Source organism: Pistacia vera, unplaced genomic scaffold (genome assembly GCF_008641045.1).
Source record: "Pistacia vera cultivar Batoury unplaced genomic scaffold, PisVer_v2 Contig209, whole genome shotgun sequence".
Taxonomy (NCBI): Eukaryota; Viridiplantae; Streptophyta; class Magnoliopsida; order Sapindales; family Anacardiaceae; genus Pistacia; species Pistacia vera.
Window position 1 is genome coordinate 54,141 of NW_022196012.1, and position 15,377 is coordinate 69,517.

Here is a 15,377-nt window from a genome sequence, read left to right on the forward strand (position 1 = left end):
AAGGCTAGTTAGTGGTCAACTTTCTATTCGGAATGCTCAAATACAGTATTTTTTGTATGAATATTGAGTTATCATTTTATTCCTATTAGCCCGATGAAATAGAATAGGGTTTAAGAGAATCACTTTTCTTGTCGATGTAAGATTTGGGACTGAGGAAGGACTATTGGAGTTTTAGGAGAAAGTGGGATCATCTTCCTTCTTGGACAATATCAGATCCACATTCACTTCCCATTTTAACTCACTTTCCTTCTTCTCCATAGATTTCTCAATTAAGCATGATTCTATTTCCTATTTTGTGGATTATCCCTAAGATGTTTTACTTTATGTGCAGGTAATAGAAAATAGGAACTTATTATTTTGCCCTTGGGAAAATTCGGGCACTTAAGGACTAAATAGTTTATTTTATTTTATTTATTTAATATTTTGGGGTTGTACTAAAAGATTAACTATCCTCTTTAGTAAGTACAAGTTCAAAAAATATAAATTTTTTGAAAAACTATTATTGGGACTCAGAAAGATTGAGTGGGGGCTTAAATAGCACCACTAAAAAATATTTTCATAATATTAATAAATTAATTCATACCTGATTGAATTTACTGAAATATCATTACATATCTATAGTATTCTTGTTAATACTTTAATATTGTATGGCAATAATTTAATGAGCATAATATTATCCCTTTATTCAATAGATTTCTTGTAGAAACAAAAAAATTTAATAACATAAAATAGTGTTATGCTAAGACATAGTATGATGATATTAACAAGGTATAAATAATATCTATTTGAAGTAATGCTGGTTTGATATATAATATCAACTGATTTATGCTTTCCTAAATGGGTACTTTTATATAAAGGAAATAGGATATTAATTATTAATGAGATAAACATTCCCTGTATATTTTCCTAATCTAAAAGGGAAATATTATCTCTTAATTGCCTTATCTTTTGACTCCTTATCAAACCCAAAGATCTCTTGAAGAGGAAACCAAATAAAAGGCAATCACTTCACTACCTAACACAGGTTTGATCAATCTAAAACCCAAATACTCACTCAAGTACTTAATTTAACCTTATGAGACCGTTCCTGAATTGAGTGTGGAGTGCCTACGCCAACAAACTTGCTCGCGCACCCTTGACCTCCGTTCTTTTTTTGGGACTTTATAGCAGAGGCATCGTGACCCTATAGCAAAGGCATCATGACTTTACAGTAGAGCCAGCTATCGAAATTGTCAACCAGAAGTCAATCACTTCAAGGGCGGAATAGGGATTTCCACCCAATACAAATTTCTGCATCAGCACTTTATAAATAATTTTCAAATTTTCACATCAATTAAATAACATTATCAGTTTAGAATCATAATTAATTTTTTTCTCTAAATTAAATCTTTTAAGTTGTCCAACTAAATTTTATCATTCTATGATTATGAAAGGACAATGTAGAGTCTGAACAGTTTTATTTCATTAAAAACGATTATGTAATATGAATTACTACTAATTTTTCAAACTCATTGACGGTGTAAAACCTAGATATTTTGGTCTTTCTATAAACTAGTGAACTTGCGTAAAATATTTAGATATCTTAGAAACTATATATATATATATATATATTTTTTTTTCAACTTTTTATTAGCTCTAGAATAACATGTCTAGTTTATGTTGAAAAAGATTTGTGATTTTTCAGCGAGTATAAAATTTAATACAAATTTTAGAAGACAGTGTGCTCAGTTATGAAATTTTAGACAGAATTGAAAAACAGAAAGAAAATTTATTTTAAAACTAGTTCTGCTGTATTAATTGAGTTGACTTTTTTTTTTTAAAAGTACCTTAGGATGTCTATAAATATCCAAAAAGTTTCGAAGTGTTTTGTTTTTTTCTTCTCTGATGAAATGACGGTCAACTTCAGCATGTTTGGTGCGGTCGTGTTATACTGGATTATGTGCAATCTCAATATCTGTCTTATTATCACAATGAAGACTCATAGGTTTTCCATATTCAATCCCCAAATCTTTTAGTACACTTTTAAAACATAACAATTTGCACATACCATGTGCCGTGCCTCGACATTTGGCTTCTGCACTTAATCGTGCTACTACCTTCTGTTTCTTGCTGCTCCACGTAACAAGATTACCTTCCACAAAAGTAAAATACCCAGACATGGACCTTCTATCAATTCGATCCCCTGCCCAGTCAGAATCTATATAGCCTTCAATGTTAGAAACACCATTTTTTGAGAACAACAAACATTTTCTTAGTGCATTCTTCAAGTATCTTAGAATTTGATACACTGCATTCATATGCTCTTCGCGCGGTGCATGCATGACCTGGCTTATAAAACTTATTACATAAGCTATATCTGGCCTCGTGTGTGCCAGATAGATTAATTTCCCAACTAACCATTGATAACGACCCTTGTTTGTTGGAGCTTGATCTAAACATTCTCCGAGCTTGTGATTCATTTCTATGGGCATCTTTGTCGGTTTGCAAGCAAGTATTTCTGTTGTGATAGTGAAATCCCGTGGTTCAATCTTGCAACCTCAATCCCCAAGAAATATTTAAGTTGGTTGAGATCCTTCATTTCAAACTTAGCAGCCAACTACTCTTGTAATGCTTTCATTTTGCTCGGGTCATGTTCTATCAAAACCATATCATCAACATACACAATCAAGGCTATTACCTTTCCCTCTTTCTATCTTATAAACAAAGTATGGTCTGAATTACTTTGCTTATACCCAGATGCCTTCATTGTCGAAGAGAACCTCCCAAACAGGCTCTCGGTGATTGTTTCAGCCCGTACAATGACTTCTTCAGTTTACAAACTTCATTTCTACCAGAAGATGAACGTCCAACTCTGGGCAGCAACTCCATGTAGACGTCTTCATCTAAATGTCCATTGAGGAAGGCATTTTTAACATCAAATTATTTTAAGGGCCAATCACAGTTTGCTGTTATAGATATAAGAATGCGAATTCTATTGATCTTTGCTACCAGTGTGAAGGTCTCTTGACAATCCACCCCATACTTTTGCGTGTACCCTTGTTCAACTAAGTTTGTTTTATATCTATCAATACTGCTATCTGCTTTGAGTTTCACTATGAATGCCAACACTATCACTACCAGTGATTACAATGTCATCAATATAAACAACGAGAAGGAGAATGCTAGAACTAGATTGCTTATAAAAGACAAAATGATCATAAGCACTTCTATGTAAACCAAATTTAGTCACCACATCACTAAACCTCCCAAACCAAGCACGTGGAGATTGTTTCAAGCCATATAAAGATTTCCTTAGCTTGCATACCTTTTCGAACTCCTCCTGAGCAACAAACCCCGAAGATTGCTCCATGTAAACCTCCTTAAGAAGATCACCATGCAAAAATGCATTCTTGACATCGAGTTGGTGAAAAGACCAACTATAGGAAGCTGCAAGAGAAATAAATAACCAAACAGAGGTCATTTTAGCAACTGGAGAAAATGTCACAAAGTAATTAATACCATACCTCAGAGTGTAACCCTTAGCAACCAACCGAGCTTTCAACCGGGCCACAGACCCATCGGAATTAACCTTCACTATGAAAACCCACTTGCACCCAATGACCTTTTTGTCTTCGGGTAAATCAATGAGATCCCATGTACTATTATGCTCAAGAGCCAACATATATTTTTCCATAGCCCTTCGCCACCCATCATGACTAACCTCTTCAAACAAAAAACTGGGAACAGACACAGAATCTAAAGAGGCAGCAAAAGACTTAGAAGATGGAGACAAGAAGTTATAAGAAACAAAAGAGAAAATAGAATAAGTACAAGAACATTTACCTTTACGAAGAGCAATGGGAAGATCGAGATCAGAAATACGAAGATCTAGATCCGAGGACGAGGTAGGCAGTAGGGGCAATGAATTAGAGGTCAACAAGGGTGCTACATGTCATTGTTGAGCTCGATGAGTGTAGACTTAAGTGATAGGAGGACGAGAAGTGGGTGGTTGAGTGATAGGAGGACGAGAAGAAGGTGGAGAACTATGTTAAGTAATGGTATAAACAAGAAATCATTGATGGAGGCTTCAAGAGAAGGGGAGGATGGAATGGAAAAATCAACAAATGGAGTAGTTTCAAAGAATGAAACATTAGCCGAGACAATATACTCACCCAACATAGAAGAAAAGCAATGATAACCCTTTTGATATCGTGTATAACCCAAGAATATACACTTGAGGGATCTAAGGTTTAATTTGGAGAGATAAGGTCAAACATCATTAACAAAACCAGTACACCCAAAGACTTTGGGAGGGAGAAGGAATAAAGATTGAGAAGGAAAAAGAATGGAGTAAGGGATTTGACCACACAAAAATAGAAGAAGGCATACGATTAATCAAGTGACATGCAGTAGAAACAACATTTGCCCAAAACTCTTTAAAGACTTTCATATGAAAGAGAAGTGTATGGGCGACCTCTAACAAATGACGTTTTTTTTTTTTTTTGTTTAACAACCCCATTTTATTGAGGTGTATATACACAAGATAACTCATGAATAATAACCCTAGTGGACAAAAAAGAGGAAAGAGATTGAGAAAAATATTCTTTGGTATTATCACTTCGCAAAATTTTAATAGATGAAGCAAATTGATTTTTATCTTAGCATAAAAGGCACAAAATATGAAAATAACTCAAAACGATTTTTCATAAAGCATAGCTAAGTAACACATGAAAAATCATCAACAAAAGTAACAAAATATCTATAACCAGATTGAGATAAAACAGGATAAGGATCCCAAATATCAAAATGTATAACATCAAAAGGAGCCGTGACTCGTTTATTTATCCTTGGATTATAGGACACTTGATGGTGTATCCCAAACTAGCATGCCTCACATTCCTCACATTCATAGTGTGACATTGACCCTAAACTAGGACATAACTTCTTCAAAATTAGGAGAGGAGGATGACCAAAAAGACCATATAAGATGGATAGGGATGAATCACTGGTACAAGCAACAAGTTGTGGCACTGGAGTAGAGATGTCATCGAGCACATACAAGCCACTAGATACATGGCCCCTACCAATAATCTGCTTTATCCCAAGATCCCAAAAGATACAATGAGTAGGGAAAAAATAAACGTCATAGTTGAATGCATTAGTAATTTGACTAACAAATAATAAATTAAAGAGTAAATGAGGAAGACCCAAAACAACGGAGAGAGACATAAATTCGGTGAGATTAGCAATACCACACCTTATAATAGATACAGTAGACCCATTAGCCAAAGTAACAGAAGAAAAATTAGAAGAGGATGTAAATGAGGAAAGAAGGAATAATGTCGCCGTGAGAAGGATCATTGGCCACCAGAACTAAACCCTAAGGTCGGTGCTCTAATACCATGTTACGAAATATTCATCATATTCTCATTAATTAATTTTAAAAATTATACACCCTAATATATATTTACACTCATTATAATTACACATATACCCGTAACTATATATATCCATACATAACTTCTATCAGCATCAGAATCATATTAAAGTATCGTAATCAAGCTGAAATGAAAACAAACATAATCTGAACACAACACACAACGCAAACAATCTATCCAATATTTGGTCTCAATCCAACCAATCAAGAAATGCAATAAAGAGGAGTCATGGTCGTCAATCTTGGTCTAGCCTTCATCGTAACAGAAAAAAAGAAGCTCAACAAATTATGGTGGTAATGAAAATGGCTGGAGAAGATGAAAGGTCACTGGTCATGGTGAAAAATGAATCATTGGTAGCTATAGAGGGTGCTTTGTGGCCAAGGAAGACCAAAGGATGCTAGGAAGATGAACAATCACAACGGTGGCAATTGATTCTAGCAAAGTCACAATTGCGACACGATGAACAAAGCTTGCTGGAAGGTAGATCGGAGTTGGGGGAAGATGAATCAACACCTAGGGCATGAAACATTTTCAAAAAATGAGCAAAAATTGGATGGAATTTGAATGGTCGTTAGCGGCGCTTTTTGGCAAGATGCGATGGATTTGCTTGAAACAATAGTGATGGAGCTCGACTGAAGGTGGATCCATAGCTAGAGAGATTGGTAGATGCCAAAGAAGATCGACCGATGTCAAAAATGGACAAAAGGCTGTTGGAAGATGAAACATCGTCGACGGTAGGGGAAGATGTAGCATCTCGCGCCATGAAGAGAGAAAAGATGGTGGCCAACGGTGGAGGAAGGTGGAGAGTCACAGAAAAATTGAGAAGGATAGGTTTTGGGGGTGAGCAACCGCCTTTTTCTCAACTCTTCACTTTCCTTATATAGCAAATCTTTAAAATAGCATTTTGGTCCCTACATAATTAAAAAGTTACAAAATCAACCCCCAAATGTAAATATCAATTTGACCCCTGAACAGCACAAAAGAGACAAAATCAACCTTGATTGATAAATCACACCCTAGTATCAACTTACTCAATCTCAAATTTCAATTCAAGCAAGCAAAATTAGTAAGAGAAACTTATAATATGATTTCCATGCATAAATTCATAATTTCTCTTATTTATCACTATGTAATTTCTTTTAAAGCATAAATAGGGTATTTTAATCACCTTAATAGAGTTATTTCATAACTCTAACAAAAGGTTTCGTCTCATCCATCATAAAAGGTTCTCGAGATAGCATCCCATATCTCATTAGCTGTGGGAAGGCAAATAAATTGTTGCATCAATGACAAACTCATTGAGTAAATAAGCCAACTCTTCACTCTATTGTTTTTGGTAATGTTTCCAGATTTGGATCTCTAGAAGCAAGTTTTCTCGTGGCTCCGGTAAGGTATCTAGACTTGTTGCGAGTGCCAGTCTATATCTCCATGAGTTGAGACCATAAAGAATAATCATTCTCCTTCAACATGACTCTAGTAGGAAATGCAGAGTTGTCTTGGTGAACAACAATGTGTTATGTTGGTGTTAGAATGAGTTCGTTTGATTCGCTTGATACGACTTTAGGGGTGTCAATTGGCTCACAATTGATTAGCAACAACAGAAGCAATGACGATTCAACCTCTAAAAAATCAATGGTTGTCACTTCAACCCCCAAAAAATGAACGATTATCACTTCAAAACCTAAAAAATCAATGGCTGTCACTTCAGCCCCCAAAAAATCAATGGTTGTCAATGTGCGACGGCTATTTGGTTGCAACAACGGGGGCTATTTTCATTGGACTCAAACTCATATTTGGGTAGAGATCTAGTCGTGTTGCGACGACGATAGCGCTTCAGGTTTTAATGTGTTCGTGGCTGTGTTTGCAGCTATGTTTGAATTTCGATGTGTTTGTGGTGACTATGTTTGTGGTTGTGTTCGTTGGTGTGTTCGAATTCAGGTGTGTTCACAGCAATTGTGTTCACGACTATGTTCGTGGCGGCTGTGTGCTCAACGTGATGGGCAGTGATGATCTGTTCAGTGGTGGAAAGTTTATGGTTAGAGATCTCAATTTCGGGTGGTTGTGATTGTATGTGCAGTGGAGATCTGTTCGATGGCGGAAGTACTTCGGATTCAGGTGTGTCAGTTGATTGTATGACGACAATTGTGTGGTTGTGTGTTTGCAACGACTAGGGTTTGATTGCAGGGTTTGTCAACTCTTCAAACTACAGGGCTGTAGTTGAAATTTTGAATTGAGTCGTAGGAAGTGAGCAGAATTAAAAAAAAAAAAAAAATTGAATTTTGGACGCGGGTTTATAGTTTTTCGGGTTGGAATTCGGAGAAGAGGAATAAGAATTTCGAAAAAAAAAAAAAAATACGAGTAATTATATTGGCTCTAATACCATGTTAAACAAGGGTTTCTGAATAATTCATTTGTGTATATATATAATATTATATTTATTGATTTTGTATTCGGGGGTGTCCGGATTAGCTTGTGCGCACCTTAACTAGTTCACTGAGGCCCTGAAGTTAACGGCTAGGTAAACCTCCAATGACTACTTCTTATTAGTAGTCATGAGGATTCGAACTCAAGAGCTCTTGAGTAATATATCTAAGAGTCCCAAGTAAACCGCCAAATTACTTAGAGGTGGTTAATTCCCTTGTATATTCTTTTCCAATGTGGAGGTTGTATATGTACAATGACTAGATAAAATCTGGAAACAAATCTCTTAAACTAGGAAACAACCTATTCTAAGGAAAACTAAATATTCCTATATTAAATTAGATTTAAACAAAATATTATAGAATTAAATCCCAAATATTCTAGGATTAATTACAAAATATCCCTAATATTTTACAGCTTATGTCGACATCCACCATGTTTTTAGTGTGTTTTGGGATTAATATATCTGTTCGTGGTTTACCTTTTTATCCTACAATTTGAAAATGTGAAAGACAAATCATTCTTTAATATTTTCACATTTTAAAATTTATATGAATTTATCAAAAAAAATCACCAATATAATTACCTATAATTAGAAAAAAAAAAAAAAAAACTAATGGACTAAACCCAAGAAAAATGTGACATTAGTAAAATACGCAATCAAATTGGTTTTATCTTTTATAATAAACGACAAATCATATCAACGATAACAATAATTTTTCGTGAATGATTCTTTTAGTGATGAAATTGCGCTTCTTTGCAAAAGACTTCTTTAAATGCCAAATGTCTTGTAAGTTAGTTTCTTTTTTTTTCTTGGTTAGGGTTGACTAACTCTTTAATAGAAAATCTGTTGTTAGTGAAAATCCAGCTATGTTATAATATTAAATAGCTTAAACTAAATCTAAAAAAGAAAAAAGAAAAATCAAAAGCATCTCATTTTAATAATATTTTCATGGGATAACGACAATTTCCCACCCAAGGTTTGGCCTTATTAACTTCCCACCCACTAAGTTTGAGAAAAAAGTTTCCCCGTCTATTAACTTTAACGGAAGAAGGACAAAATAAAAAATTTAGTTTATTTAACTTTATAATACCCTTTACTATTTGAATTTATACTTTTTAACCTAAATACCTAATATTACTAACCCCATTCTATCTCTCCCACCACCCCACCTCCACCAACCTCTGTCTTTATTTGCAGCAGCCAATCCCCATTCCCCAGCAACCCAACTTCCCCACCCCAACCACCAACAACGGCACGTTTGGGTTGGTTCTTTGCGATATGGTGTTGAGTTTATTGAGAGTGAGATAGTGATGAAGGAGAAGAAGAAGAAAAAGAAGAGAATTAGGTTTTGTTGGAGATGGTAAGGAGGAGGAAGATGGAAGCAAAAATGAGAAGAGAGACTAGGAGAGTAAGTGAAAGAGTGAGAGTTTCTTTGGGTTTTGGTTGGGGTTTTGGTGGGCTCGAGTGGCCATTGGTTTTTGTTTGGGTATGAATTTAGATTTGGATTCAAATCTTAAAGGGTATTTTTGTCTTTACACTGATTATACTATGTCAATTAATAGATCTCACTAACGGATTTTAACGATGGGTGGGAAATTGTTTTTCTCAAACTTAGTGGATGGGAGAAGAATAACGCCAAACCTTGGGTGGGAAATGTTATCCCCTATTTTCATAGATCCATAAGATTATTAAGACCCCAAAGCCACTTAATTAATTCCTTTGGTACAATAATTTTCAAGAATCTGTCGGAGCAAACCAAAAAGAAAAAGTTGTGAATAGGGAAAGCAATTTTATTAGAATAAGTATGGATAGGAAAGTTCTAAGAGTGGAAGAGACAATTATTGAAGTGATAAAGAATCGAAGAAGCACAAACTCAACATGAAATTGAGAGCTTTAATTTGAAATGGGTATTTAAAAGTGGCAGAGCCCACTTGGCCATCACCAAATTGTCCTTTTCTTTGCTTTCTCTTTCAAAGTAAATTATTAAGATTTTCCATGAAAAATTCGAAACTTCAAACTCCTCATTATTCGAAACTTATTGTTGGAATAGAAGATTTCATCATCAAGTAAGATACGAGTGTTTCTTTAACACGTTGTCCTTCAAACTCTTCACAATCAAAACCCATTCATATATGACATAATAGAAGTGGCTTTCCCCTCAAATAATAACTTGGAAACTTTTCTTATGTCCATAGATTTTAAAAACTTAGCCCACTTAAACCACCTCCGTTACGCCCTTGCCACTTTTGTTAGTATTAAAAACCCTAAGATGGCGGTAATCAACAGTCAAAACACTACTGCATGCTGTGCAAACACACCATCGCTCAGTACGTTTAAACATTCTTAGATCTACATCAACTAAGGTTCTGGGAAACGAAAAAGCGGAACAGTTGGAGGCGATCAAGTAATTACCGACTATAATGGAAAATAAAGCTGAACGTGTGGTAAGACCAATTATTCAGTTGCGGCCTTACTTGACTGGTTAATATTTAATTATGAGTTAAATTTCTATATGATATTGAGTAATAAGAAAAAGAGTTTATATTCCTTGATTTTGTTTTAAATCAAAAGATTATTTTTTATTTTAAAAACTCTAATTTACAGTTTCTAAGAATTGCGTAGAGCAACTATAAATTAGAGTTTTTAAAAAGTAATAAGTGTTGTCTCTTTATATGAATTGTGATTTCTATTATGGCTTCCGAAAACATTGGTAAGATCTTGAGGTATTATAAATCATGAGCAACTTCTCCTCACATGTAATTAAAATAATTATATATACTGATGAATCCTGAAATTTGTGTGAAGTAACACCGTAATTAAGAATATTAATATTCAAAATATACAATATAATTGTCAAACTTGAAAACTAAAAATTCATATAAAGAGATACAATTATTATTGCTCATTAAGAATTCCTTAAATTTATTTTTTATAGTAACAATGGAGATAACAATTAACTAATTCTAAGGAGAGTAAAGGAAAAATTGAATCATGATTGTGGGCAAATCGGTTAAAATTCATTGAATTTTATGTCAAATTAAAAGTAATAAAAGGATATCCTGTCGCCTTCTCTCAACTCACACTTTCAATTCCCTTAAAAGAAACTCTATATTTCTCTCTAGTTCTCCATTTATTATCTCTCTTTAACTCCTTTTTTCACACCTGAACCCTTCTTATGTATGCCTATTTTAATTGGATAATCATAGTTTTTTTTATAGGTCCAAAAGCGCATATTCCAGAAATCTCAAAAATAAATATTCCATATGAAATAAGAACTCAAATAATTCTTTCCAACTTTTAAAATATTAACTTTCTCTTTTCTATAAATAAAGAGTTTTAGGAAATTACGGTGTCAATATCATTATGCGTGGCTTAATATTTCTTTATTTAGAAAAAGGGATCAAATTACGATATCAATATCATTGTCTTCAATATTAAGCCTAATCTATAATATTTGTTTTAGGAGTGGGACTCTCACGGAGAGTTGCTTGAAAGTTATGAAACAAGTAATGACAGAGACGAGGAGATGGTGGATCTGAGCTATGTAATCAACATCACTGAGGAGGAAGTCAGGTCAAACATTACTAATAGTGTTGTGGAGAAGTTCAAATCTTTGGATGATGCCATAGTGCAAGTGAATTGTCCTCAAAAGATACAAAAAGTTCCATCTATCTTGCGTGACAACAACAATTTTACCAAGCACTATGTGCCAAGGATGATAGCAATCGGTCCTTACCATCATAATAATCCAAATTTGAAGAACACAGAAAAGCTAAAACTCAAATTAGCTTCTCTATTCATCAAAAAGCATACTTTGAATAGAGAAGTATTATATTCCAAAGTTAGGAGAGAGATCAAAGATCTGAGGGAGTGCTATGAGGAGGAGGCAACCGCACTATTCCCTGATGATGATTACCTTGCATGGATGTTTTTTGTGGATGGATGTGCACTACTTCATTATATAGATTTTGCTGTGACTGATAAGGAAGATACCATGATTAAGGAGTTCAAAGAAAAAGGTATTAAAATTGACTACTTGGTATATGCGCAGCAAGATCTGTTCTTATTGGAGAACCAACTTCCTTATCGAGTCCTCGTATCATTAATAAGCTGCATGGGAAACCAAATGCCGATGAAACTATCAATTGAGAAGTTCATCTTTGGTATCAAGGCCCCAAGAAAGAAGCATGAGCAATTGGAACTTAAGTTGTTGCAAAAAGAAAATCCAATACATCTTCTGGACCTTTTGCGAAGAAGACTACTCCGATTTGATGACAAGGAAAACCAAATGTCATGCGCCATAGTTCGACAACTAATTAAGAAATTTTCCGAATACATAACTGAGCCGCTTGAAAAAGTTAAGAACTTGATGGAGTGCATTGTTAAGCCAATTGAGAATTGTTGTTCATGTACACAAGTACATGATTTGAGCAGCAGGGATTCGGTTGAGGCCTAGTGGCACGGGTTGTTTGAGAGACATTACTTTTAATCTTGGAACTTTGAGGCTTCCTTCTATTCAAGTGGACGACTCAACTGCATCCAAGTTCTTGAACTTGATCGCTTACGAAATGTGTCCAGATTTTCTAAATGACTTTGGGGTCTCCTCTTATGTAGCATTTCTCGATATACTCATTGATCAAGCCCAAGATGTTAAAGAGTTGCGAGATAAGCAAATACTCCATAATTTTCTGGGTAGTGACGAAGAAGTGGCTAAACTCTTTAATGAGATAGGCACAGACTTAGTGTCAAATCCTAATATATATCGAGATGTCAAAAGTAAAATCCAAAGACGCTATGACAACAAATTAATGACTTCGATGGCTCAATTTATTCACGAATATTTCCGAAGCCCCTGGAGTGCGATTGCTTTCCTTGCTGCGATAATAGCACTTGCTTCGACTGTTGCACAGACAGTTTACACAATGTTAGGATATTATAAATAAGGAATATATGATCTTCTGCAATATCCTAATAGTTTTTCCTTTGAATGAGGTATCCAGCATGCTACATCTTTTGTTTGTTTTCTTTACTTACTTCTTTTATTGTGATGTACTACATATGTCTACAATAACTTGATCTTTGTGGCAATTCTTAATCTGCATATTTGTATTTCATTGCAGTCATGGTTTAGGTGTACATGACTGACAATAACTTGATCTTGATTCAAGATCTGATTGTGGTTCTTGTGTTATAATTACTTTGGTTTGTTTCTTCTTGATCTTCATATATAACTTGTTTGCACTAGGATATCTATATAAATATCAATCATCAATCTTGTGTAAGTCTGAAATTGACCTTGATTTGTGAAATGGGAGAACGGATTTGGAATTTGAGGAAAAAGCCAATTAGGACAAGCCTGACCAAATGGCCTATTCCTTTGAAAGATTTTTGTGTATCATTTTTTGAAAGCATCTAGATAGAAACCATACCATATATGCATATATCATAACAAGCTTCATAATGAGAAATCTCAGAAAGCATAGCATGAGATAGACTATACCATATCATATCATACTACGTACTAAGGAAAAAACCAAGTCTATTCTCCGAATTTCTAGTATGTTTAATTTATATGTGTAATTCTGACTAGACCTTAAGGACTGAAGTATGCTTGTATATATGGATGCATAATTGGACTTAGAAAAGAGACGTGAATGAGTTTTGGCAGTTTGCCGAGAATGTTTGTTCCAAATTATTTTATTGTCTTTGAATGTCACAATTATCACACATGTATTAAATTGGTTACATCTTTAACTTTCACAAAGATCAAATATATTCTTTTGCATTCGGTTACACATTTTAATGATCATGTTGATTATTGAGCTTTACTATTGTAACATACTTGTTTGATATTTATTTAGTTCAGTTTGGAAGGTCTATGACATCTTAATTGGATTTATTTAGTAACTGCTTACTGATTAGATAGTTCTTGTATTTACTTGGTAATCCATGTTTATTACAGAAGAACAGTTTCAGAACAGTTTAGACTTTTCTACTCTCCTTTGTGTTAAATGATTATTATTTCTGTTTGTGTACATGACAAATTTTCATTTCGATTATCAAGGCCTCGGAAAAAAATTTAGCACTCGATGAATCTGAAATTATGCTTGTTTCACTTTTGTGCAGATCTTTTAGGTTCTATTGGGCATGCTGGTGCATTTTCCAAAAGGAAATGAAGCTGGTCTTGGGATGTCGCCCCCAATTTTTTTTTTTTTCCTTAGCGTTGCCTGTAATCCTCCTTTGTGAGAGCGGATTTATGTCACACAAGTAACCGAAAACTGAATCATGAACATAAATGTGTCTGGTTATGGGTTTGTTTTACTATATATATATACTATTTGGCTGATGGCTCCAAAAAAGATTGTGTATTGATCTTTTCATGTGTGATAAATGTTGCTTGCGACTTTCTCCAGTTCCATCATAGCAAGTTAAATATTTGGTAACTAATATTTCTGCTGAGCTGTATCCAGTCTGGTAACTAATCGGTTTTCTTCTTGTATGTTTTCATTAGCAGTTGGTTCCTATGTGTTCGGAAGGGTTCCAAAGACCCTTATAGGGTGGGCATAGCAGCCTACAATGAAGACAGGTCCTGGGAAGGTAGGTGGCTCCCAAAGGAAACTGGTTTTTCTGTTGCTGTAGCTGTGGTCCTTTTTGTTTAGATATTATAGCTCGCTTTCCTATTTATACTCATGTGAAATTGTACATCTTTAGGAAAACTATTTAATAAAAAATACAATAGTAAATTGGAATAGAATTTGAAGAGTCCTAATAAGAATTGAAATATGAATCCTATTAAAAAAAAGAATATTGCATATAATACCTATAAATACAAAGGTGAGAACCAATTCAAAGTTATGAGAGAACGTGAGAACATAAAGTACAATCAACCACAAAAATGAAATATTATAACCCTATGAGTATTAGAAACTATATCAGAGTTTACAAAATTTGATGATTTAGTAGTTAATTGTAAACACAAAGATCTTTCTATTTACCTTGCACAAAATTTATGTAAGCATTCAAATGATGAGAAGAGCCAGACAAGAGCCATGGTTTTTGGTTCAGGTTTGGGAACGAGTATGGATTTGGATTTGGATTCAAATAGTAAATGATATTTTTGTTTTTACAATGATTATACCATGTTAGTTAACAGATCTCACTAACGGATCTTAATGATGGGTGTAAAATTGTTTTTCTCAAACTTAGTGGGTGCGAAAACTGAGTAACGCCAAACCTTTGGTGGGAAATTGTCGTTATCCCCTATTTTCATAGATCTATAAGATTATTAAGACCCCAAAGCCACTTAATTAATTCCTTGGCACAATAAATTTTCAAGAATCTGTCGGTGCAAAAAAAAAAAAAAAGTTGTGAATAGGGAAAGCAATTTCATTAGAATGAGTGTGAGCAGGAAAGTTTTAAGAGTAGAAGAGACAATAAGTAAAGTGATATAAAACATGAAGTAAAGAATAGAAGAAGCACAAACTCAACAGGAAATTGAGAGCTTTAATTTGTAAAGGGTATTTAAAAGTGGTAGA

General features: G+C 34.3%; 1 protein-coding gene across 1 annotated transcript; it reads left to right on the forward strand.

The window, feature by feature from the left end:
• Nucleotides 1-6,112: 6,112 nt before the first annotated feature.
• LOC116129182 lies at nucleotides 6,113-14,501 on the forward strand. Its single transcript, XM_031414928.1, has 6 exons — nucleotides 6,113-6,216; nucleotides 6,767-6,808; nucleotides 7,356-7,452; nucleotides 11,306-12,005; nucleotides 12,280-12,766; nucleotides 14,357-14,501. The coding sequence occupies exons 1-6, from the start codon at nucleotides 6,113-6,115 to the stop codon at nucleotides 14,499-14,501; spliced, it is 1,575 nt and encodes a 524-aa protein (XP_031270788.1).
• The last annotated feature ends 876 nt before the right edge of the window (nucleotides 14,502-15,377 follow it).

Coding starts and splice junctions, on each gene's coding strand:
- LOC116129182 (XM_031414928.1), top strand. CDS start 6,113: ATGGACAAAAGGCTGTTGGAAGATGAAACATCGTCGACGGTAGGGGAA. Junction 7,453..11,305: donor TCAGTGGTGGAAAGTTTATG/GTTAGAGATCTC, acceptor TATTTGTTTTAG/GAGTGGGACTCTCACGGAGA. Junction 12,767..14,356: donor GCACAGACAGTTTACACAAT/GTTAGGATATTA, acceptor TTTCATTAGCAG/TTGGTTCCTATGTGTTCGGA.